The following is a 23,444-nucleotide window of genomic DNA, read 5'->3' as shown; positions in this document are numbered from 1 at the left end:
GGGGCCGATTTCCAGGGAAATCCGGGATAACCCCAAGGCAATCCCGGGATATTCCCAAGGCAATCCCGGGATAACGCCAAGTTGGGGCCGATTTCCAAGGAAATCCGGGATAACCCCAAGGCAATCCCGGGATATTCCCAAGGCAATCCCGGGATAACGCCCAGGCCACGCCTCCTCGCGGCCCTTAGCAACGCCCCTCACTCCCGTTGCTATGCGGAAGCACCGCCCCATTTGTCCCTCCGCGCTCTCCGTCCCCTCCACCCTCCTCCCCCGCCCCTCCCTCCTCTCCCCACCAATCAAACCCCACACGCGCCTCCCCTCCACCAATCACCGCGCGGCGCGCCTCTCCCTCCACCCAATGAGAACGCGGCCCGCCTCTCCGCGCACGCGCAGTGCCCGCGGCGCGTCCCCGCGTGCAGCCGGCGCCGCCGCCCTCATGTCGTGGCTGTTCGGGCTGAACCGCGGGGCCGCCCCGGGCGGCGGCGGGGACGCGGCTCCTCCGGGCACCGGCAGCGGCCTCTCGCTGCCGCCCGGCCCCGCTGCTGGCGGCGGCGGCGGGGGCGCTGGAGGCGCCGGGGACCGTCAGACGCCCAAGGACAAATGGAGCAACTTCGACCCCACGGGCCTGGAGCGCGCGGCCAAGGCGGCGCGGGAGTTGGACGCGTCCCGTGCGTGAGGGGACGGGAGGGGAGGGCTCGGAGGGGTGTGGGGAAAAGGATCTGTGTGAGAAACAGCGTGTGTTTTATTCAAATATTCAATTGAATGTAATATGTGTTGTGCTAGAAACTTCTGGTGTATTAATTCTCTTAATTAAATATGGTTTTAGGTTATAAAAAAAATTGGCGTTTTTCAGCCAGGCAGAATCTCCCGGGCGCCCCTTCCTGCCCTTCCCAGGGAGCAGAGCTTGGTCCTAGACTGTGAAAAACGCCAATCGCTTGTTTTTAAAATTTTCAACGTTTAATAGTAATAAAATGGTTATATAAATAGGAATACAGTTACAGTAATCATAATTTGGACAGTTTGAATTAGGACAATATGAGACAATAGACACAGAGAGCTGTGGAAGTCCGGGTACCTTTTCTGGGCCCGAAAAAGGACCCAGGTTAACATGGATTAACCCTTAAAAACAACAGCCTGTTGCACATTCATACACCTCGTTAGTGATGCATAAATTCCATTTAAACACAGGATTCTGTCTGGTCATCATCAACTTCTTCCTCTGAACCCTAACAGCGCCTTCAAGGCGGGAAGAAGCTCATTTCTTCTGATAATGGAGCAATAAATTCTTTTCTCTGAAAGATTCATTGTGTGGAATCACTGCTCTGGTTTTGGGTCCAGGCTCTGCACCCAATATATAAATCAATGAATTATATCTCTGAGTTATATCTAAAGAAGGAATTGTTTTGTCTCCCTGCTCTGTGCACAGAGCTCACCATGCCCTGCTATGAAGCTCAGACCCACACGCTAAAGCAGCGCAGAATGTGGAGAATAGAAAAGTTAAAATGTACAGAATGTGAAAAACAGAAAAGCCAAAACCTGAGTTATCAGTACAGAATTTGGGAAAATAGGAAAGTTAACACCTGAGGCATCAGTACAGAATCTGGAAAATAGAAGCGTTAACACCTGAGGTATCAGGAAAGAATCTGGAAAATAGAAAAGCCAAACCCTGAATCTGGAAAACAGAAAATCTGGAGAACAGAGTCTGGAAGAAGAAGTGTTAACACCTGGTGTATCAGCACAGAATCTGGAGAATGTAAAATCCAGCCCCTGAGCCATCCCTGTCCCTTTCTGTGCCCCCAGGCCACGCCAAGGACGCGCTGAGCCTGGCCCAGATGCAGGAGCAGACCTTGCAGCTGGAGCAGCAAACCAAACTCAAGGTGGGCTGGGATTCCTCTCCTTGGGGCCCTCGGGCACTGCCAGCTCTGGCAGGGACAAAGCTCAAATCTTTCCTCTGCAGAGGGTGATGGATTTGTCCTTCTGCTCAGCTTCAGCAAATTGGGGTTATTTGCCTTTAGGGGGGAAAAATGAGTAATTCTGGGAGGTGATCTCAGCTAATTTGGGCTGTTCTGACACAATTTTTTGTGGCCTTGAATATCCCTGCTGGTTTTGGGGAGTGACCAGGGGTTTCTGGAGCTGTAACTGTGTGAAGGACAGATTTCTGTTTCTCTTGTAAAGGAATTTAGGGATTGTTTGGGTGTTGCTTGATATCTTGAATTTATTTTTTTTAAATTGTGTTTAATCCTGAAATGGTTGATTATGATATTTCTTATGATGATTCAGAAATTAATATTTTATCATATTTATTGTAATATATTATTACAATACTTTATTGTAGTATTTTAATATAATAGCTTATTATAATATTGTATTATATTATCTTACTATAATATTTTATGATAATATCTTACTATAATATTTTATTAGCATATTTCATTATTATATTCTATTATCATATTTCATTATAATACTTTGCTTTATCACCATATTTTATAATCATATTTATGATAATATATAATATAATTATATATTATAATAAGTTTATAATGTATTAAAAATATAATATTTTGTAACATTTTAGTATCATATTTTGGTATACATATTATAATGTTATCATATTTCAGTATAATATTATATCATCATATTATAGTATCATATTTTATTATTATATTATAGTATAATATTTTATTATCATAATTCATGTCCATATTTTATTACCATAATTTACTATAATAATTTATTATTTATATTTATTTTAATTATTCATATTTACTATCATATTTTAACTTCCTTGTGTCAGTGGTCATCTTTTAAGGGTACCACTCTGAATGCAGAGGGATTTCTTGGAATGTGATTGTCAGTAGCATTTCTGTACAGGTGATCTGTGAATTCCTGATGATGAAGTTCCTGTGAATTCCTGGTGGTGAAATTTCTGTGAATTTCTGATGGTTAAATTCTGCTTCTGCCCCAGGAGTACGAGGCTGCCATAGAACAGCTGAAGAATGAGCAGATCCGGGTGCAGGCAGAGGAGAGAAGGAAAACTCTCAATGAAGAAACCAAACAGCACCAAGCAGTAAGGGAATGAGGGGGAAAAGGCAATGATGCATTCATTATCCCTTTATTAATCATCCCTTTATTAATTATCCCTTTTTGGGGAGAGGAGCTCTGGGGGTGCTCACAGGCTGAGCCCCCATTTTGTCCTGGATTTGTGATGTTGAGCTGGAACTTAATCCTCTGGGACTTTTATTCCCAAGTTCTTGAACATCCAAAGGAATTGGTGGTAGCAGTTTCTTCTCATTTTGTGTTTTTGGGGTTTTCCTAAAGAGCTTTTCAGGGAAAAGCTGTTCTGGATTTGTGATGTTGAGCTGGATTTTTAATGCTCTGGGACTTCATTCCGAGTTCTTGAGCATCCAAAGGAATTGGATGCTCAAGAAATTGGGAACAAAAGTCCGAGAGGTAATTGTCCAATTAACAGTTTCTCTCCAGCAGTATGGACAAAAGTCTAAGAGTTAATTGTGCAGTTAATTTTCTCTCTAGCAGTTTCTCTCATTTTGTGTTTTTGGGGTTTTCCTAAGGGGCTTTTCAGGGAAATGTTGAGAAATACTGATTTATCAACTGTTTATGTTAGCCTGGACAGTGAAATGGCTCTGAAGTTATTTGGATTTCAGTCTTAAGTATTTTATTTCTTCTGAATTAAACAGGAAAAAATATCTTGAGGAGAAGTGATGCAAATCTGAGTTGTTGTGAGCAGTGTTGGTTTGTTTTAGCTTGAGTGGCTGCTGTGGCAGTAATCCTGAAACAGGGAAAACAAAGGCTGGCCTAAATGTTAAAAGTTAAATTGTGGGGATTTCTTGCTCTGAGAGCACAGGAGAGGAGAGAATTGATTAATTTTAATGGAATTTCCAGCCTGGGGAGTTTGCTAGAGCTGTTCATTTGGCACGTGGTGCTTTTACCCTGGCAGAGTTTGGACTTTGAGCAGGGCTGGCCCAGGGAGCAGCTGCACACTCAGGGCTTGGTTCTTCACCTCCTGCTGCTCATAGGGCACCATTGGAGCTCACAGCAAACTCCTGGCTTGTCTGAAACCACAGCAAACTCAGATATTCTTGGTAAATAACCAAAATCAGCTTGGTTTATTCCAAGTTGCTGAGGAGATAATTCCCAAGCTGTTGTGCTGTGTTTGGAATGGGGAATGGTGTCACCCCCTGACCTGTGGATCCTCAGCCCCCTTCCAGTTCAGTGGAGATGATTTGGGTTTATTTGGAGTTGCAGTGATTGATAAGAGCAATTCATATGGAATAAATAAATCTTCATCAGAACCATCAGCACATCATGACAGTTCTATTGCTTGCAGTCTCCAGTCCAGATAATGTGGTTTAGAACATGAAAACCTTATTTTTCCCACTGAAGTCTCCTTTTGTGGGCCAAGAAACCCTTGCTTTTTATTTTGGCATCTGTGATCCCATAAAATGAAGTCAGACTGTAGAGATTCCTCAGCACAGAAAAGTTCTTGGTGCTGACTAAGGATATTCACATTCAAATCCAGGATAACCTTTTGTTTGTGTGGATTTCCCCATTTTATTTGTTTTTTTCCCTCTGAACCTCATTCCCCCGAGGAGCAGGCTGGTTTTTAACTGCCTAATCTGTATATTTTATTTTGTTTTTTGAAGAGAGCCCAGTACCAGGACAAGCTGGCCCGGCAGCGCTACGACGAGCAGATGAGACAGCAGGTAGGGTAGGGTAGGGTGGGGATTCCTGCCCTGATCCAGCTGGGAATGGGCTGGGAGCCCTCTGAAATCCCAGAGATGCTCTGGAGCTGTGCCCTGTCCTGCTGGGCACTGCTTATCTCTGTTATCAACATCAGCACTGCACATCAAGGCTGGGCATTGGGGCAAAGCAGCAGCTTGGGGTTAGGAGGGGAAATGTGGGAGATGGGGAGAGGAAAACACACTTCAACCTTGGAAATATTTGTGAAGGCTATGCTAGAACAGACCAGGCAGATTTAAAGAATAAAGCAGGGATTTATGAAGAGTTTCTCCTCAATGGATCCACCTTGGGCAGCACAGGAGCCCAGCCAGGGCTGCACCCAAGATGAACCAAAATGGTCCCAAATTGAACCCAGGATGAACCAAAATGGTCCCAAAAAATGGATGATTGGTCACAAAATTATCAATTTTAGTTCATTTACATATTGGAGTGAATTGTCCCATTCCAGCTTTAGCCCCTGCAGTCCCATCCTTGTTTTTTTCTCTCCAGCCCACGGTGTTTGTGCTCCTGGGCTGAGATTTGGATCATTTGTCCTTGGTGCCCAGCTGGAGCAGGAATTGTTTTGTCTCCCTGCTCTGTGCACAGAGCTCACCATGCCCTGATGTGAACCCAGACCCACACACTAAAGCAGCACAGAATGTGAAAAACAGAAAAGTTAAAACCTGAGATATCAGCACAGAATCTGGAAAATAGAAAAGCCAAAACCTGAGGCATCAGTAGCACTTCAGTTCACACTTGATGGAGTCATTACAGCATCAACATCTCTTTTGCTCTCATCTCTCCCTGTAGCAACTTGCTAATGAGGAGAACCTGAGGAAGCAGGAGGAGTCTGTGCAGAAGCAGGAGGCCATGAGGCGAGGTGAGTTTTGTTCAGCTGCTGAGGGTGTGAGCACATGTGGAGTCCTTGTGCTGGTCTTTGTGTCCATTTGATGTCAGATAAATTTCAGGAGGTAAATTCCAATTGCTTCCAAGGTTAGCTTTAGAAAGGGCTGCACTCCTGAACATCTCCCCTGCCACTCCTGGATTTCCCAGTGAGCTGTCAGGATCTCCTGAAATTCTGATTTCATACTGGAATTCTGATTTCATACTGGAATTCTGATTTCATACCTGAAATTCTTATTTCATACCTGAAATTCTGATTTCATACTTGAGGAGAGGAGAGAAACAAAACATCTTCTGGGAGGAGTGATTGAATCTGTGTCACCTCATCTCCATTCAGTTTCCTGCAGAAAATAAAAAAGTTGTGGTGTGAAACTTGCTTAGCTTCTTTTTGTTGTTGGGAATTGTCAGAATTCCTGGGTTTGCAGAACTCCACTGGATGCAGGTCTCAGAAATGTTGAGAAATGTTAATGTTAATTACCTGAATGAATGGGATGGTTTGCTCCAAGCACAGATGTGGCCAGCTGTGCTGCCATCCAGTGAGGGAAGTATAGCTGAATAACACATCCCAGTGGTGAAACCCTGTAGGGTTGGGTTATTTCACTCCTGAATTTCTCATTCATTCTCCCTTCACACAATTTTGAAGTAACAGCGCTTCCAAAATCTGAAATTCTGATTTTATACTGAAATTCTGATTTCATACTGGAATTCTGATTTCATACTGGAATTCAGATTCATACCTGAAATTCTGATTTCATACTTGAGGAGAGGAGAGGGTTATTTCACTCCTGAATTTCTCATTCATTCTCCCTTCACACAATTCCACGTTTGACGTAACAGCGCTTCCAAAATCCCCTTTGAAACCATTTTGCCCCTCTTCCTTCCAGTCCACAGCACCTTCCCTGGGGTTTTCCTTCTCCCATGCCACGCTTTGACCTCTGTGCTGTTTATTTCCCCCCAAGCCACCGTGGAGAGGGAGATGGAGCTGCGGCACAAGAACGAGATGCTGCGGGTGGAGGCGGAGGCGCGGGCGCGCGCCAAGGCTGAGCGCGAGAACGCCGACATCATCCGCGAGCAGATCCGCCTCAAGGCGGCCGAGCACCGCCAGACCGTGCTCGAGTCCCTCAGGTGGGGCAGGGGGGCTGCAGGGGCTCTGGGTGTGGGGGAGGACCTGGGGTTTGTGCCTCTGGGGGTGCTCCAGGTGTGTGGGAGGACCTGGGGTTTGTTCCTCTGGAGGTGCTCCAGGGGTGTGGGAGGACCTGGGGTTTGTTCCTCTGGGGGTGCTCCAGGTGTGTGGGAGGACCTGGGGTTTGTTCCTCTGGAGGTGCTCCAGGTGTGTGGGAGGACCTGGGGTTTGTTCCTCTGGAGGTGCTCCAGGTGTGTTGGGGGGAAACTGGGGTTTGTGCCTCCACGTGTGTCCCAGCACGTGGGAGGACCTGGGGTTTGTTCCTCTGAGGAATTTCAGCCTGGTGCTTCTCCAAGTGTGTCCTCACACGCAGGAGAACCTGGATTTGCATGTGGGATAACCTGGAGTTTGTTCCTCTGGAGCTTCTCCAAGTAGGAGAGGACGTGGGGTTTGTTCCTCTGAGGAATTTGTCCACACGTGTCCCAACATCTGGGAGAACCTGGGGTTTGTTCCTCTGAGGAATTTCAGCCTGGTGTTTCTCCAATTGTGACCCCAGATCTGGGAGAACCTGGGGTTTGTTCCTCAGCAGCTGCTCCACGTGTGTCCCAACACATGGGAGAACCTCAGGTTTGTTCCTCTGAGCAATTTCAGCCTGGTGCTTCTCCCACATGTGGGAGAACCTGGGGTTTGCTCCTCTGGTGCTGCTCTACGTGTGGGAGAACTTGGGGTTTGTTGCCTTGAGGAATTTCAGGCTGCTGCTTCTCTAAGTGTGTCCCCATGTGTGGGAGAACCTGGGGTTTGTTCCTCTGATGCTTCTCCAAGTGTGACCCCACATCTCAGAGAACCTGGGCTTTGTTCCCCTGGTGATTCTCCAAGTGTGTCTCCATATATGGGAAAACCTGGGGTTTGTTCCTCCAAGGAATTTCAGCCTGGTGCTTTTCCAGGTGTGTCCCCAGGTGTGGGAGACCCTGGGGTTTGTTCCTCTGAGGAATTCCAGTGTTGTGTGACCTCTTGTGCTTGTCTCGCTACATTGTCACTTGAAATAGCAACCAGAGACAGTCAGGGTGATACAATTTTTCTAACAAATTATTTCAGGCCTTTTCCTCTAGTCCTGGAGCTCAGTAGCTCTGAGAACCCCTCAGCTCTTTCAGTTCCCCTCAGTTCTTTCAGAGCATCCATCACAAGCTATCATGCACTTTGGCTCCTCAGGGCTGGCTGTTTAGCTTTGGAATTGGCTCATTTTAGATCCTTTATAATTTTGAACAAAAAAAGCTTTAAATACCTCCAGTCCAGCCCAAATCATGCATTAAATTCAATTGATACCATCTTAGGGCCAGGTGCTTTTCTGGATTTAATCCCAGCTCAGATGTAGGCATCAGATGATTGTAAGTATATTTTCAGATGATTACAAATGTATTTTCAAATAATTATAAATATATATTCTGATGATTATAAATATATTTTCAGATGAATATAAATATCAGATGATTATAAATATTATAAATATTTTCCATGTTCACATTCCAGTTCTGAGGTGAGCCTTTAGCTTTGACTTGTTCCGAAGATGAACAACTTTAAAACAGTCTGAAATCCTGTTTTAAAATGTATTAATTCACTGAATTCCCTTTTTCTCCTGCTTGCCTTGCTGTTTGTTTGCCACAGGACAGCTGGGATGCTCTTTGGGGAAGGATTCCGTGCTTTTGTGACAGACTGGGATAAAGTCACAGCCACGGTAAGCTTGGCAAACCTGGCAGAAACTTCCAGAAAAGCCAGGTTGGAAATGTGTGTTAAACTCTGATTGTGTCACAGCCTTCAATCCAATTTTGATGTAGCCCAGAGAGCACTTGGAGAACTGCTACGTGTGCTGAATAAATTGATTAAAAGCCAGAGCAGCATCTTTTCACAGGACAAAAGAGCTTGGCAGTGGAATCTTGGGGACAGAAAGTTGTTTCTCAGTGTAAAACTTAAAACAACAGTGAAAATATATTTTTGGTAGCTGGTTAAAATAGAAATTCTGCCTTAAATCAGTCACCACCATCTGCTCCACCCTCTGATTTTTAATACACACAAAAAGGCATACATACAAAACATCCTTTGCCTGAGAGCTGTGGGGAGAACAAGAGAAACTTTTAGTGGCTCCTTTTGTCATCTGCAGCATTCAGAGCCCTTTGGAGATCAGTGCTTGGTGCTTTGAGCTGTGCACTCACTTGACCCACATACAAATTGTCATTTTTTGCTTCTGACATGTTCTTCTCTTGTGAATTTGGGACATTTAGCTTGAAAAAAAAAAAAAAAAGAAAAGAAAAAGGCAAGTGTATTTTTGGAAAGGAGATAACACAGCTGGAACTCATATTTTTTGTTGCTTTAAAAAGTTTAGAATTACTGTAAGGTAAGAATCAGTTATTTTAAGGTTCTTGTAAATGAAACCTGAATTTTCAGCTCTAAGTGCTGCTCTTTCTCTACCTCTTCCCAGCCAAGCAGTAATTCCCATTCCCATGGTGACAATTCCCATTGCCATGGTGACAATTCTCATGGTGGTAATTCCCATTCCCATGGTGACAATTCCCATTGCCATGGTGACAATTCCCATGGTGGCCATTCCCATTGCCATGGTGACAATTCCCATTCCCATGGTGACAGTTCCCATTCCCATGGTGACAATTCCCATGGTGGCAATTCCCATCCCCATGATGTTTTTGGTTTTGTTTCTCCTCTGGAACCCCTCATTCCCTATTCCCAAAGGTTCTACCTCAAATTTTTTGGTTCATTGTGGTTTTAGTGTAATTCATTTTTTTACTGATCAGAAATCCATTCCTTTGATACTTTATGATAAAAAAGTGGGTAAATGTCTCCCATGCAAAACCACAACTCCCTGTAATCAGATTAATTTTTAGAGCTGGCAATTGGATTCTTGTTTGATACAGAATTTTTAAAGCTCTGTATCTTGTGACATGAACATCATCAAAAATCTGAGGAAATTACATCAGCTCCATCCAGGCACAGGAACTTTGTGCTGGATGGTCTCAGAGAGCATGAGATCATGGCTCTGTTTTTAGAGGGAGGCTGCTAAAAAGGTGAAATCTGTCCTGTGTTCTGTGTCTGGGCTGAGCTGGGCATGGAGATCCCTCACTCTTTGCATCCTGGAACTCTCAGTTCTGATCCCTTGGTGCTCCCACCCAGAGCAGGGGTGATGTCACACATTCCAGCAGAGTGAGGGCTACCAGATGGTGCCTCATGGTTTATTGAGCAGTGCCACCATCCTTGCTGTCCTTGAGGCTTTTCACCCTGATCTGTGCTTGCAGGAGAAGTCAGCTCATTTTAAAAGCAATTGCTGCAGTTTGCTCTTTTCTCTGATATGAATTATTGGCATCAGCTCTGAGCTGACTCCAGAGTCTGGAGTGTTTCTGCTTCACTGGCAGATCCATGGGAATGGCTCCTTTTGGGGGGTTTCTGCAGGAACAGCCCAGTGAGTGATGCAATTCCCATTCTGTGGTGGTAATTCCCATTCCCATGGGGGTAATTCCCATTCCCATGGGGGCAATTCCCATTCTATTATGGCAATTCCCATTCCCATGGGAGTAATTCCCATTTCCGTGGGAGTAATTCCCATTCCCATGGTGGCAATTCCCATTCTATTATGGCAATTCCCATTCCCATGGTGGAAATTCCAAAAAGCGTGGGGCTGAATTTTCCAGTAAATTGAAAATTGGGAATTCAATTTACTTGAAAATTCAGCCCCACACTTTTTGCCTGATGTGGTTGTTTTATCTTCATTACTCAATTTACTTGAAAATTCAGCCCCACACTTTTTGGTTTATCTTCATTACTCAAATTTAGTTGAAAATTCAGCCCCACACTTTTTGGTTTATCTTCATTACTCAATTTAGATGAAAATTCAGCCCCACACTTTTTGGCTGGTGTGGTTTATCTTCATTACTTAATTTAGATGAAAATTCAGCCCCACACTTTTTGGCTGATGTGGTTTATCTTCATTACTCAATTTACTTGAAAATCTGGACATCCCCACATTTTTTTTTGGCCAGGATGCACTTTTGGATTCAGGACTAAATGCTTCACTTGTGCTTTTTTGCTGTGCAGGAGCAGTCAGTGAACAGGGAGTGTGAGACCTTGACTGTCTGAGCAGGGATGATAAAAAACACCTTACCAAAAATAAACCCTTCCTGCTCAGCATTTGTCCTGAATCTTAATGCCCCACCACAGCAGCACTGCCTTTCCAAGTGGTTTTTGCTCATTTTTCCCCTTTTTTTTTTTGCAGGTGGCAGGGCTGACCCTGCTGGCAGTGGGGGTTTATTCTGCCAAAAATGCCACGGCTGTAGCAGGGCGTTACATCGAGGCCAGGCTGGGCAAACCCTCCCTGGTGAGGGAAACCTCCAGGATCACTGTGCTGGAGGCTCTGAAACATCCCATCAAGGTAAAGTTCACCTTGGGTTCTGTGTTACACTCAGCTGGGGTTGTCAGTGGGGCTGGATAAACAAAATATTCGAGGTGGAATGGATGGCTGGAGGCTCTGAAACTTCCCATCAAGGTAAAATTCACCTTGGGTTCTGTGTTCCGCTCGGCTGGGACTGTCAGTGAATAAATAAATAAAATATTGGAGGTGGGATGGGTGGGCTGAGCCCTCTGGTGTTCTGTTAAGGTGTTTTAGTCCAAGTGAGTTGTCAAAATGTGGTTTTATTCTGCCTGTGAGTAACTGAATTTGTCCTCCCAAGGTTGGTAAACGTCTCACCAGCAAGGCTCAGGATGCCCTTGAAGGAGTTGTTCTCAGTGTGAGTACTCTGTTCTCCTGCCTTGGGCTGTCAAGGATGACTTTGGATTCCAAATGAGAGCTGCTGGTGCCTTAAAATCCCTTCTAAAGCTGCAATTCCAGCACTTTTAGTGGCTTCTTGTCCCTTGGGACACTGAGACCATAAATAAGCTCCTGTGTTCAGTGTGACATGCATTAAGCAGCTTGTTCACCTTTTTTCCCTCTGTGAAAAGCAGTTGGAAATCTTAGTTCAGTCCTTGCTCTGCTGCAGTTTCTCTCTGTAGTCAGCACGTGAAGATTCAGAATTCCACTTGTGCCATCTGAAGTTAAGGATTACTGAACCCAAACCAGCTTTTAGGCCAAAAAAAAATCTAAATATTCTGTACATTTACCCACCCTGAGATTGGTTTTTAACTTGCTAATTAGTGCTACTTCTGTATATTTACTTCTAAATTTAAGTCCTGGTTATCTGGCAAATTTAAGAGCTGCTTGAAGCTGCTGAGAGAAAATGCTCCTGCAGGAATATCTCTCTCCCAGTATCCCCAAATGCAGTAGGAATATAAATATCAATTTATGACTTGAGAAGGAATTAGCACTGCAAAGAGTTGCTTATGTTTTGACATATCCCTCCCAGGGCATCCAGTAGGAAGTGAATATTTAGGTGTTATCTGTTCCTAGAGTAGTCACTGCACTCCTTCCTGCACTGCTGCTTTTTCTTATGAAAGAATTGTAGCCAAGTGGACAGAAAATCCAGTAAATCCTCACATAGGACAGGAAATGACCTTGGTGTGGAGTCATGAGCAGCTGAAGTTAAGACTTAAAAGCTTGAGCCTGGAGTGCTGCCTCCTTCCTGCAGGTACTGATTTGGGAACCTGGTAGGTGCAGCTCTTTTTGGTACCTTCTGATCCTTAAATTGAATTTTTTTTCCCTGCAGCCCCAGCTGGAAGCACGTGTGAGAGACATTGCCATAGCAACGAGAAACACAAAAAGGAACAAAAGCCTCTACAGGAATATCCTGATGTACGGGCCCCCTGGCACTGGGAAGACTCTTTTTGCCAAGGTAAAAACCCTGCCAAGATTCTGCCAGAGTGTTCTGAACATTCCAGGGCTGTGGAGCTTCCCTGGGCTGGGATCTCTGGCTGGAGTGTTGAACAAACATTTTGTTCTGTTGGGGAGGGAGGAGAGAGCAGCCTGATTCTGCTCTGAATCACTGCAGCCACTTGGGTCTGTATTTCCACCTGGGAAAGGCCCTTGGGACTGGGATTTGTTTGTGGGAGTCCCTTGGAACTGGGATTTATTTGTGGGAATCCCTTGGAACTGGGATTTGTTTGTGGGAATCCCTTGGGACTGGAATTTATTTGTGGGAATCCCTTGGGACTGGGATTTGTTTGTGGGAATCCCTTGGAACTGGGATTTGTTTGTGGGAATCCCTTGGGACTGGGATTTATTTGTGGGAATCCCTTGGAGCTGGGATTTGTTTGTGGGAATCCCTTGGAGCTGGGATTTGTTTGTGGGAATCCCTTGGGACTGGGATTTGTTTGTGGGAATCCCTTGGAACTGGGATTTATTTGTGGGAATCACAGTAGCAGCTGTTTGTCCATGAGACCTGAGGTTTCATCAACTTTTTAACAGTGGCAGATTTGCCAAACTGATGAAAATTGAATTTTTTTTCCCTCTATCAGTGCATTAAACCCATACCCCAATAACTTTGAGATTATGGCACCTAAAGCTTTGTATGGCACCTACTGGATTTCTAAAGCCACGTAGTTGAGGTTTCTATAGCCAATAGAGATGGATAAAAATTGAGAAAATAAATAGAATCACAGCAGCGGCCCTTTCATATCCACCTCTGTTGGGTTTATGTGGTTTATTTTTGCCCTAAATAAAAAATTGCCATTAAGTGATAAAGAACATAAAGAAGCCAATACTTCCCTCTGCAAACCAGCACTGACAGGACTTAAATCACTTTAATTCCTCTTCATCCTCCCTGGCCTTGCAGTGAAAATCAAGGTTGGATTTGGTGGGTTTTGTTTCCCTGCAGAAGTTGGCTGTGCACTCGGGCATGGACTATGCCATCATGACAGGAGGGGACGTGGCCCCCATGGGCAGGGAAGGGGTCACAGCCATGCACAAACTCTTTGACTGGGCCAACACCAGTAGGAGAGGGTAAGTTGGGCTTTTATTTAATGCTCACTTTGGGTTTTTGTTCAAAAATCCCTCACCCACAGCTACAACAGTGTAGTTCGGCCCTAATATATATATTTTATTTATATATATATAGATATATATGTATGTGTGTATATATATATATGTATGTATGTATGTATATGTATATATATGTGTGTGTGTGTATATATGTGTGTATATATATATGTAAAATATTTGTATTATATTACATTACATTAGATCACATTACATTACATTATCTAGAATATATATGTAATGCATTTATTATACATAATAAATATATATAATATATAATAAAGATTTATTTATTAAAATAAATAAATTTTACTTATTTTAAAATAAATAAATTGTTAGAAAGCAAGGGGTTGATCCTGCAAGAACCGTATCTATTATATATTCTATATTATATTATATTATATTATATTATATTATATTATATTATATTATATTATATTATTTTAAAATAAATAAATTGTAAGAAAGCAAGGGGTTGATCCTGCAAGAACCATATCTATATTATATATTCTGTATATATTCTATATTATATTATTTTAAAATAAATAAATTGTTAGAAAGCATGGTGTTGATCCTGCAAGAACCATATCTATATTATATATTCTATATTTATATTATATTATATTATATTATATTATATTATATTATATTATATTATATTATATTATATTATATTATTTTAAAATAAATAAATTGTTAGAAAGCAAGGGATTGATCCTGCAAGAACCTTGCTTTTCCCTTTGAGGGGGCAGCAAATCTCTTCTGAAATGATCCATGGAGTTGCTCTATAAATTGCTCAGTATAATGATTGTTATTTCATTATATTTGCAAGAATAATCATAATAAATTAGTTGTTACTGAGTGAGGCAACACAGAATCTCCTGAAGATTTTAAACACTGTTAGTATTTAAATGCAGCTTCTGGTTTACTTTTGAGTCCTAAACAAGAAGAGTGAATAAAAGAAATAAAAGAGGATAAGGAGGACATAGATGCTAAAGGTATTGACATGAAAATCACAAACAGGTGTAAAATATCAGGTATAGAAAACACAAACACAAAAAAGAACTTTTGCTTTTTCAGTCACCTTTAAAATCAGATTTTTATCTGCAGAGGCTCCTCAGGCTGAGGCTGAATGTGGCTCCCTGATTTTGTAGGAGTGTGTGGTTCATTTGCTCCTACCAATATAAATGGATTTTTGATTTTTGCACTGCAGAGATTCTTGTCCAGCCAGGCTGGTGAAATTCAATATTGAACTTTCAGAGATGTCACTTAGGGTTTTGTGCTGCTTTGAGCTCAGATCTGTGAATGGGGCTGCCCAGTGATTTATGTGCTCTCTGATTGCTTCAGATGGACATTATCTTGTGGTGTCTCTTTTAATCCTTGCTTCATTCATCACCTGAATCTTTCTATTTCCCCTTACAAAGAAAAAAAAGTCAGGGATTTAAAAGCAAGATTTAATTTTTTAAGCTTCTATCCTGAGGAGCTATAGAGGGGAAGGTGTCAGAATTTAAGTGAGCTCAGAATTTAAGTGAGAACTTGGAAGAGATGTGAGCTCAGCTGGATGCTTCCATCAAGGAATTCTCTTCCAACACTGCCTGGCTCTGAATTTCTCTGCCCTAATAAAAATTTTGTGCATTTCAGCTCCCTACACTGCCTGATCAAAGCTTACATGTGTCCATAAAATCAATATTCTCTCCTCCAGCAGCACTGAAGTATTTAAGCATATTTAATTCTGAATATCCACCAGTTAGCTGTTTCCTATTTAGCTGAAATTGTGATAACACATTTTCTGCAGAGAATATTTGGGAGAAGATGTTAACAGGCCTGAAATGCCCTGGAAAAAAGCTGGGTTTGAAGTTAGGCAGGGAGGTAATACAAGCTGTGACAGCTTTATGAGCAACCTGCTCCTGTTATTGATAAACATCTTTACAGGCTCAGTCCCTTGGGAAGAGCTCTGCCCTTGGGTTAGAAGTGAATTTATTTTGGTGAATAATTCATGGCCTTTATTAATTCACTTCTCCACAGGTAGTAAAGCCATTCCATTAGTGCTGCTGTGGTTTGGGAAAGAAAAACCTCACAAAACAACAAAGCAGGCTGAGGGCAGGACTGTGGTTTGAGCTTTTTGGAGGAGAAATGGCAGGGAGGTGTCACTGTCACCAAGATTTCTGTGTTGTGCCCTGCACACATCTCTGTAAAGAGGAGGGAATGCTAAAATAGCACTCAGACTTGAGCAGGTCTAAATTTCTGCATTTGAGGCTGAGGAGAATGGAATGATGGAGCTGGGATTGTGGGTGTGGAGTTTGGATAGAAGTGGGTGGGAAAAGGGTGGGAAGCTCAGAGTTTGGGGTTTTAGAATATGGAAATATATGGGGCAGGGTGGAGGTTTTAGGACAGAGGCTGGTCCTTCTTCTCCTTCTCCTTCTCCTCCTTCTTCTCCTCCTTCTTCTCCTCCTTCTTCTCCTCCTTCTCCTCCTCCTCCATGCCTTTGGGTGGTTTTGTGTAATTGATAAAAAAACTCCACATTGCAGGCCATGGGTGGTTGGTTTTTGGGTTAAAAGTAAAAATAATTTAGGTGTCATTTCTTAATTGGACACTTTATCCTTAAAAGGCCTTGTAGAGAGACAGACAGGGCTCCGTTTTAGTTTGTTAAAGTGCTGCAGAACTCAGGGTTTGTGAAACTATAACAGAGATAAGAACTAACAAACATCTGAGTCCAAACAAGAAATTCCATCTTGTCCATTTAATCCCAACCCTAAAAGCAGCAGAGGCTCCCCAGGCCTGCCTCAGCCTGTGCTCTCACTGTGGTGCTTCCCTTTGCAGCCTCCTGCTCTTCGTGGACGAGGCAGATGCATTCCTGAGGAAAAGGGCCACAGTAAGTGCTGGGTGTGTGTCTGCTCTGCTCCTGCTCTGCTCCTGCTCTGCTTCTTCTGCTCCTTCTCCTTTTCCTGCTCCTTCTTCTGCTCTGCTCCTTCTCCTGTTCTGCTTTACTCCTCTCCTGCTCCTGTTCTGCTGTTGCTCCTTCTCCTGTTCCTTCTCCTGCTTTGCTCCTTCTCCTGTTCTCCTCCCCTTCTCCTCCTTCTCCTCCTTCTCCTCCTTCTCCTCCTTCTCCTCCTTCTCCTCCTTCTCCTCCTTCTCCTCCTTCTCCTCCTTCTCCTCCTTCTCCTCCTTCTCCTCCTCCTTCTCCTCCTTCTCCTCCTTCTCCTCCTTCCTGTTCCTTCTCCTCCTTCTCCTCCTTAAATAAAGGAATACAAATAAACAAATGGCCAAATAACAGAATTCCCTTAGTCCTTAATGCTGATTAAAGCTCTGAGCTGCCTGCAGTCCCCAGCAGCTGATGCTCCTTTGGCTTTTACCTTTGCAGGAGAAAATCAGTGAAGACCTCAGAGCAACTCTAAATGCATTTCTGCACAGAACAGGGCAGCACAGCAACAAGTGAGTATCCACTTCAGCAGCTGATATTTGCCTGGGTTGAGAAAAGTCTTTAAAGGATCTCTGGAGGTTGGAAATGGTCTGTGCTGCTGGGGGATTGAACAGAATCCACAGAGAATTTCCCCCTCTCTTATGTGCTTCATGTAGCTTGTTCGTCCTTCAACTTTTCCTGGCACTTGGAAATCAGAACAGAAGGAAAACTTTTCCCTCAAACTTTGGTGATATTTGGACATCTTGAGTATCTTGATGTTTATATTTTGTTTCTTGGCCAGTTCCTGTTTATACAAAAGCCCAGGAAAATCATTCCCACAAAAATTCAGAGTTCTCCTGGCTGGGTGCTTCAAGTTCCCAGGAAAAACACTTGGGTGGTGTTTGCTCCTCTGCAGTGACCTCTTGTGTGAGGCAGCTGAGTTTCCATTGCTTCCCCTGTGCTTAAAATCCCTGTGGGGATTTAAAATTGCCTTGGAAGAGCTCTGGGAGTTTTTTTGGGGGTGCTGGGGACATTTCTTTCTTTCTTTCCCCTGATATTAAAATATCTCAGGAGAGCTCTGAGGATGTTTTTTGGGTGCTGGTGATTTTAAATAGCCTTGGAAGAGCTCTGGGGGTGTTTTTTGGGGTGCTGGGGATGCCCAGAACAGCTGAGCTCTCATTTACAATGAGATCTGCCATTAAATTCAGCCCTGATTTCACCCATGAGCCATCTGAGGACACTGAACATGCCCTGGTGATTCATGCTCTGCTTTTTACTTCTGAGCAGCCTCATTGCTGCTCTGGGCAAGGAGCAGCCCTGCATGCATCAGGGGGAGCTCACTGGGGTGAAATGGATGAAATGGGGTGTATGAATGGGGTGCTTTGGTGACACCCTGAGGAAAACTCTTCCTTCAGCAGAGAATTTGCACCAGGACTGGGAATTGCTGCTTTTCAACTTCCCAAAATTATCCTGTGGGATAGCAAACTGCCTGAATATCAGGCTGCATGGCAATCCTGGCTTAATCCTTAATCCAGGCTTGTGTTTCTGCAAGTTTTGATGGTAAAAATTCCACAGTCTTGGTTTGGCCAAGTTATCTCCAGAAATGACAGCAGAGAACACGGCCCCTTGTAGGCAATGATTCAGCCAGACAGCAAGAACATCAATATTCCAATAGCTGTGCTTAAAAGCCCATTTCAAATTATTAGGCACTGTTTAACTGGTGACATCAATTAAAGCATTAAAGTATTGGCACAGGGAAGAAGCATCATTACAAAGCAATAAAACAAAAAAGAAATTCCAGCTCCAAAATGCAGCAGGATCTGGAGCAGCTCATGGAGCAGAGCTGGGTCTGCACACTTCAGAGTGTTCTAAACAACCCCAAACACATTTTAGTGTGCTGCTTGAGGTTATTTCTAAGGTTTTAAAGGTATTTCTAAGGTATTTCTAAGGAATCCAGGGGTTTCTTTCATGTAATGAAACATCTTTGATCCCAACCACGGCAGCTCCCGATGTTCAAACTCAGCTCATCAATTTTGATTTTTATGCCTTTGTCAGTCAATCTTTATTTATTTTTTTCCCCTAATTCCAGGTTTATGCTTGTTTTAGCAAGCAACCAGCCAGAGCAGTTTGACTGGGCCATCAATGACAGGATAGATGAGATGGTGAACTTTGAGCTGCCCCAGCTGGAGGAGCGCGAGCGCCTCGTCAGGATGTATTTCGACCAGCACGTGCTGAAGCCAGCCACAGAGGGCAAACAGTGAGTGCCCCTCACAATTCTCCCACTTCAGAGAATTCCCTCTCTTTATTTGTTTTTCCTCATCCCCTTTCTTGTGTATTTTGTCTATAAATGCTCTTTCAACAGGCAAAAGACTTGGGAGGTGCCTCTCGCTGTGACACCGTCCCAGATTTTTTGTTGTGCCCTGTGTTGGTGTTCACAGGGGTCCCAGGATGAGGGGAGAGATGAGAATCTTGACTCCATGGTTCAGAAGGCTGATTTATTATTTTATGATATATATGTTATGTTTAAATGATCTATTAAAACTATACTAAAAGAATAAAAGAAAAGATTTCATCAGAAGGCTTGAAAGGAATAGAAAGGAATGATAATAAAATCTTGTGACTGACCAGAGAGTCTGAGACAGCTGGGCTGTGATTGGCCATTAATTAAAAACAACCACATGAGACCAATCACAGATTCACCTGTTGCATTCCACAGCAGCAGATAACCATTGTTTACATTTTGTTTCTGAGGCCTCCAGCTTCTCAGGAGAAAAGATGCTAAGGAAAGGATTTTTTGTAAAATATGTCCGTGACAGAGGCATCCTTGGAGCTTGGGATCTTCAAAGAGACAGAAGTTGGTGGTTGTAAAGGATTTTTCATAAAATATCCTGGCTACAGTGCCCTTACAATTCAGGAGGCAGAGATGCAAGCAGGAACCTGTAGGAACTGCTGTGGTGTGGAGCTGACCAAAGGTGGTTTTGCCTTTCAGGAGGTTGAAGCTGGCCCAGTTTGATTATGGCAAGAAGTGCTCAGAGATTGCCAGGCTGACCGAGGGCATGTCCGGCCGGGAGATCTCCCAGCTTGCTGTGGCATGGCAGGTGAGAGGGGCTCTTCCCTTCCTTCTTCCCTTCCCTTTTCCCTCCTTTTTCCTTCTCTTTCCTTCCTTTCCCTTCCCTTTCCCTTCCTTTTCCCTTTTCCCTTTTCCCTTTTCCCTTTTCCCTTTTCCCTTTTCCCTTTCCCTTTTCCATTTTCCTTCCCCTTTTTCCTTCTCCTTTTTCCTTCTCTTTCCTTCCCTCTCCTCCCTTTCCCTTCCCTTCCCTTTCCCTTCCCCTTTTTCCTTCCCCTTTTTCCTTCCCCCTTTTTCCTTCCCCCTTTATCCTTCCCTTTTCTCTCATTTTTCCTTTCCCTTCCCTTCCCTTTTCCCTTCCCCTTCCTTCCCCTTCCTTCCCCTTCCTTTCCCCTTTTCCTTTCCTCTTTCCCTTTCCCTTTCCTTTTCCCTTTCCCTCCCTTTCCCTCCTGGGAGGTTCCAGGCTCTGACTCTGGACTCTCAGCTCCTCTCTCCCTGTGAAGGTTTCCCAAACTTGGGGTAAATTCCTTCATTCATTGTCCATGGGGTGTCCCCAGATCCCTGCTGCCTCTGGGGTGGGTGTTGCAATATCAGCTCAATTCCTCACCCCATAAACAGGAGCAGTTTTGATAATTCCTAGTGGGAAATCCCTTATGGAATTTAGGCCAAGCAGGTGAGTTTGGGCTCAGTTTGGGGTGGCCACACTCAAGCTCCAGCTCAGGAAGCTCAGCAGAACAGAAACCTGATTTTGGTGCCTTCACTGGGGCCCTGAACCATCCTCCTCCTCTCCTTTGTTCCAAATCCTCTCAGTGCAGTTTGAGCTATTAAAGAAACAAAACTGGGATTGGCGGTGAAAAAACCCAGATATTTGTACATTTTATTTATAGATAAATTTTGTACATTTTATTTTTACATTATATTTATTTATACATTTATCTTATATATTTCTATATAAAAATAGGAAATGCAGTCACTTGTAGTACAATTATTCACATGCTCAGCAAGCTTTAGTGTTGTTTTTTTATTTAAATCAGGTTTTCACCTTGTTTTGTCACAGCTGCCAGTTTCTGACTGGATTGGGGATTTTCATGCACTAACCCAGAAATATCAGCTGCAGGGATGTGCTCCAGTTTGTGTCTCATGTAACCTACTCATGTCAGCTTCCTTGCAGGGCTTGTAAAAACAAAGTGGCTTTTTGTTTAGCTCTTAAATTTTTAATTTAGTTTAGCAGCTCACAAACATCTGAGGAAGTTTGTGCATTTCATTCCTTCTACTTCTGATTTTTCACCTTTTAAAGAACGTAAATATTTATCCTTTCTAGTAGAAATTAATTTTAATTGCAGCACTCATGAGCTGAGGTCCAATTTGAGTGCTGTTAATTCTTTATTTTATTCTTTGCTAGCCCACAGCTGGTTAATTTTCCTGGATAATTTTTATGATATTGAATCATATTTCAAAATATGTGCTGTCATCTATGAAAGGCTCTGCTGCCAACTATTTCCTGTAATAAGAAGTTGTGATAAATGATGCTTTGCTTTTTATCACCCCCTTATCAGCAAATTTGTCATTTCTCCCCAGGAATGACCTCAGCTTTTATCATTTATCCTTTAAGTGCTGCTGAAGGAAGGAAAAAGGTGGGGGTGAATCATTTTCCCTGACAGCTTTTAAAAATGCACCTGGTGCTGCCAGCACTGTTCCCAGGGTTTGGTGTAAAATTACAGCAGGAAGTTGTTGTGCTGCTCTCATGGAGCACTCAAAGGGCTGGGAAAAAATATATTTAGGAGAGGGGAGTGAGGAGAAATGTTTGAGGTGGTTGGATGTGGCAAGAAACTTCATTTGTGGTGAAATGAGAGTGGAAATCAAGGTGAAAATCAAGGTGAAAATCAGTGAAAATTAGAGTGAAAATTAGAGTGAAATTCAAGGTGAAAATTAGAGTGAAAATCACAGTGGAAATTAGATGGAAATCAGAGTGGAAATTAATTAGAGTGAAAATGAGAATGAAAATCACAGTGGAAATTAGAGTGAAAATCAAGGTGAGAATCAAGGTGGAAATCAGAGTGAAAATCAAGGTGGAAATTAGAGTGGAGATCAGAGTGGAAATCAAGATGAAAATTGGAGTGAAAATCAGAGTGGAAATCAAGGTGAAAATTGGAGTGAAAATCAAATCTAAGTTAAAATCAAGGTTAAAATCAAAGGGACCTCATGAAAGTTAAACAAAAATGAGTTTGGGGGAAGCAAACTTGGAATAAATTCCTTCATCACCTCAAGCTGTAATTGGGAGATTAAACCCAAATATGCAAATTTATAAAAATATGAAAACCTGTGACTTGTTGTCCATTTTTTTGGACATGGAGTTTGGAGCTGCTGTTCCTGCCCCACAAAAGTTAAACAAAAATGAGTTTGGAGGGAGCAACCTTGGGATAAATTCCCTCATTACCTGAAGCTGTAACTGAGAGATTAAACCCCAATATGCAAATGGATCAAAGTTATAAAAATATGAAAACCTGTGACCTGTGGTCCATTTTTTGGATTAATTTGGAGCTGGGACCAACTGGAGCTGCTGTTCCTGTCCCCAAAAAAGTGAGACAAAAATGAGTTTGGAGGTAGCAAACTTGGAATAAATTCCTTCATCACTTCAAGCTGTAATTGGGAGATTAACCCCAAATATGCAAACTTATAAAAATATGAAAACCTGTGACTTGTTGTCCGTTTTTTGGACGAGGAATTTGGAGATTCCTGCCAGGAGCCCTTTGGGTTTTTCTGTGTGAACCCCTCAGCAGCTTTGGTGAAAATCCCCTTTCCATGCAGGTGAATTCCCTCACCCCCGCTGCTCTCCTGGGTCCTGTTTTTATTTTATTCCCTGTTTTAGCCCTGGTGACTCTTTTAGGAGCAGGCAAGGCTCAAAGCTGCATTTTCCAGCCTTTGTGGCAGTGTTTTCCTGCCTGCCCATCCCCTTGCCGTGGTGCTGCTGCACCCCTGTGGATGGCTGTGCTCTGAACTGGGTCAGGGAGCTGAGCACAGACAAAAATAACCCTGCAGGATGAGTTAACTGCATAGCTACAGTGCTCAGGGAGGAGTTCACTCCAGAGTTCCTCCAGGAACCAGGAATTACTGCAAAAAATCCTCACCAGGCTGGATGCAGCAGCTGCAGGGAGCTCGTGTGCCACAGACACTCTAATATATCAATATCTCATTTTTGGGCTTTTAATTCCCTTTTAATTCAAGGTGCTGCCTGAAAAAGGTGGGAAATAATCTGATGACAGAATAATCTGATTACTCTGTATTTCTTACATTTCATATCAATATCTGATTTTTGATATTTTAATTCCCTTTTAATTCAAGGCGCTGAATGCCAAAGGAGGGAAATAATCTGATTACAGAATAATCTGATTACTCTGTATTTCTTACATTTCATATCAATATCTGATTTTTGGTATTGTAATTCCCTTTTAATTTAAGGTGCTGGCTGCCAAAGGTGGGAAATAATCTGATATCTCATGTCAATATATCTGATTTTTGGTATTTTAATTCCCTATTAATTCAAGGTGCTGCCAAAGGTGAGAAGTAATCTGATTACAGAATAATCTGATTACTCTGTATTTCTTATTTTTCATATCAATATCTCATTTTTAATATATTATTTTTATTAATAGTATTGTAATTCCCTATTAATTCAAGGTGCTGCCTGAAAAAGGTGAGAAATAATCTGATTACAGAATAATCTGATTACTCTGTATTTCTTGTA

The 23,444-nt window shown here is 42.9% G+C and overlaps 1 protein-coding gene across 1 annotated transcript in view; it reads left to right on the top strand.

Moving 5' to 3' along the window:
- Positions 1–507: 507 nt before the first annotated feature.
- The window catches only part of LOC131092520 (ATPase family AAA domain-containing protein 3), a 30,695-nt gene continuing 7,758 nt past the window's right edge, over positions 508–23,444 (top strand). The window contains exons 1-15 of the mRNA XM_058039231.1: positions 508–668; positions 1,801–1,877; positions 2,969–3,070; positions 4,665–4,724; positions 5,551–5,620; positions 6,603–6,768; positions 8,429–8,498; positions 11,043–11,198; positions 11,497–11,553; positions 12,466–12,591; positions 13,573–13,697; positions 16,554–16,605; positions 17,095–17,165; positions 18,722–18,889; positions 19,622–19,730. Coding sequence (XP_057895214.1) covers positions 1,833–1,877; positions 2,969–3,070; positions 4,665–4,724; positions 5,551–5,620; positions 6,603–6,768; positions 8,429–8,498; positions 11,043–11,198; positions 11,497–11,553; positions 12,466–12,591; positions 13,573–13,697; positions 16,554–16,605; positions 17,095–17,165; positions 18,722–18,889; positions 19,622–19,730 — 1,377 coding nt within the window. The 5' untranslated portion in view covers positions 508–668; positions 1,801–1,832. The remainder of the gene's footprint in view (positions 669–1,800; positions 1,878–2,968; positions 3,071–4,664; positions 4,725–5,550; positions 5,621–6,602; positions 6,769–8,428; positions 8,499–11,042; positions 11,199–11,496; positions 11,554–12,465; positions 12,592–13,572; positions 13,698–16,553; positions 16,606–17,094; positions 17,166–18,721; positions 18,890–19,621; positions 19,731–23,444) is intronic.

The sequence above is a fragment of the Melospiza georgiana genome, chromosome 22 (genome assembly GCF_028018845.1).
Source record: "Melospiza georgiana isolate bMelGeo1 chromosome 22, bMelGeo1.pri, whole genome shotgun sequence".
In the NCBI taxonomy this organism is placed as follows: domain Eukaryota; kingdom Metazoa; phylum Chordata; class Aves; order Passeriformes; family Passerellidae; genus Melospiza; species Melospiza georgiana.
This window is presented reverse-complemented; position numbering and strand designations above follow the sequence as displayed.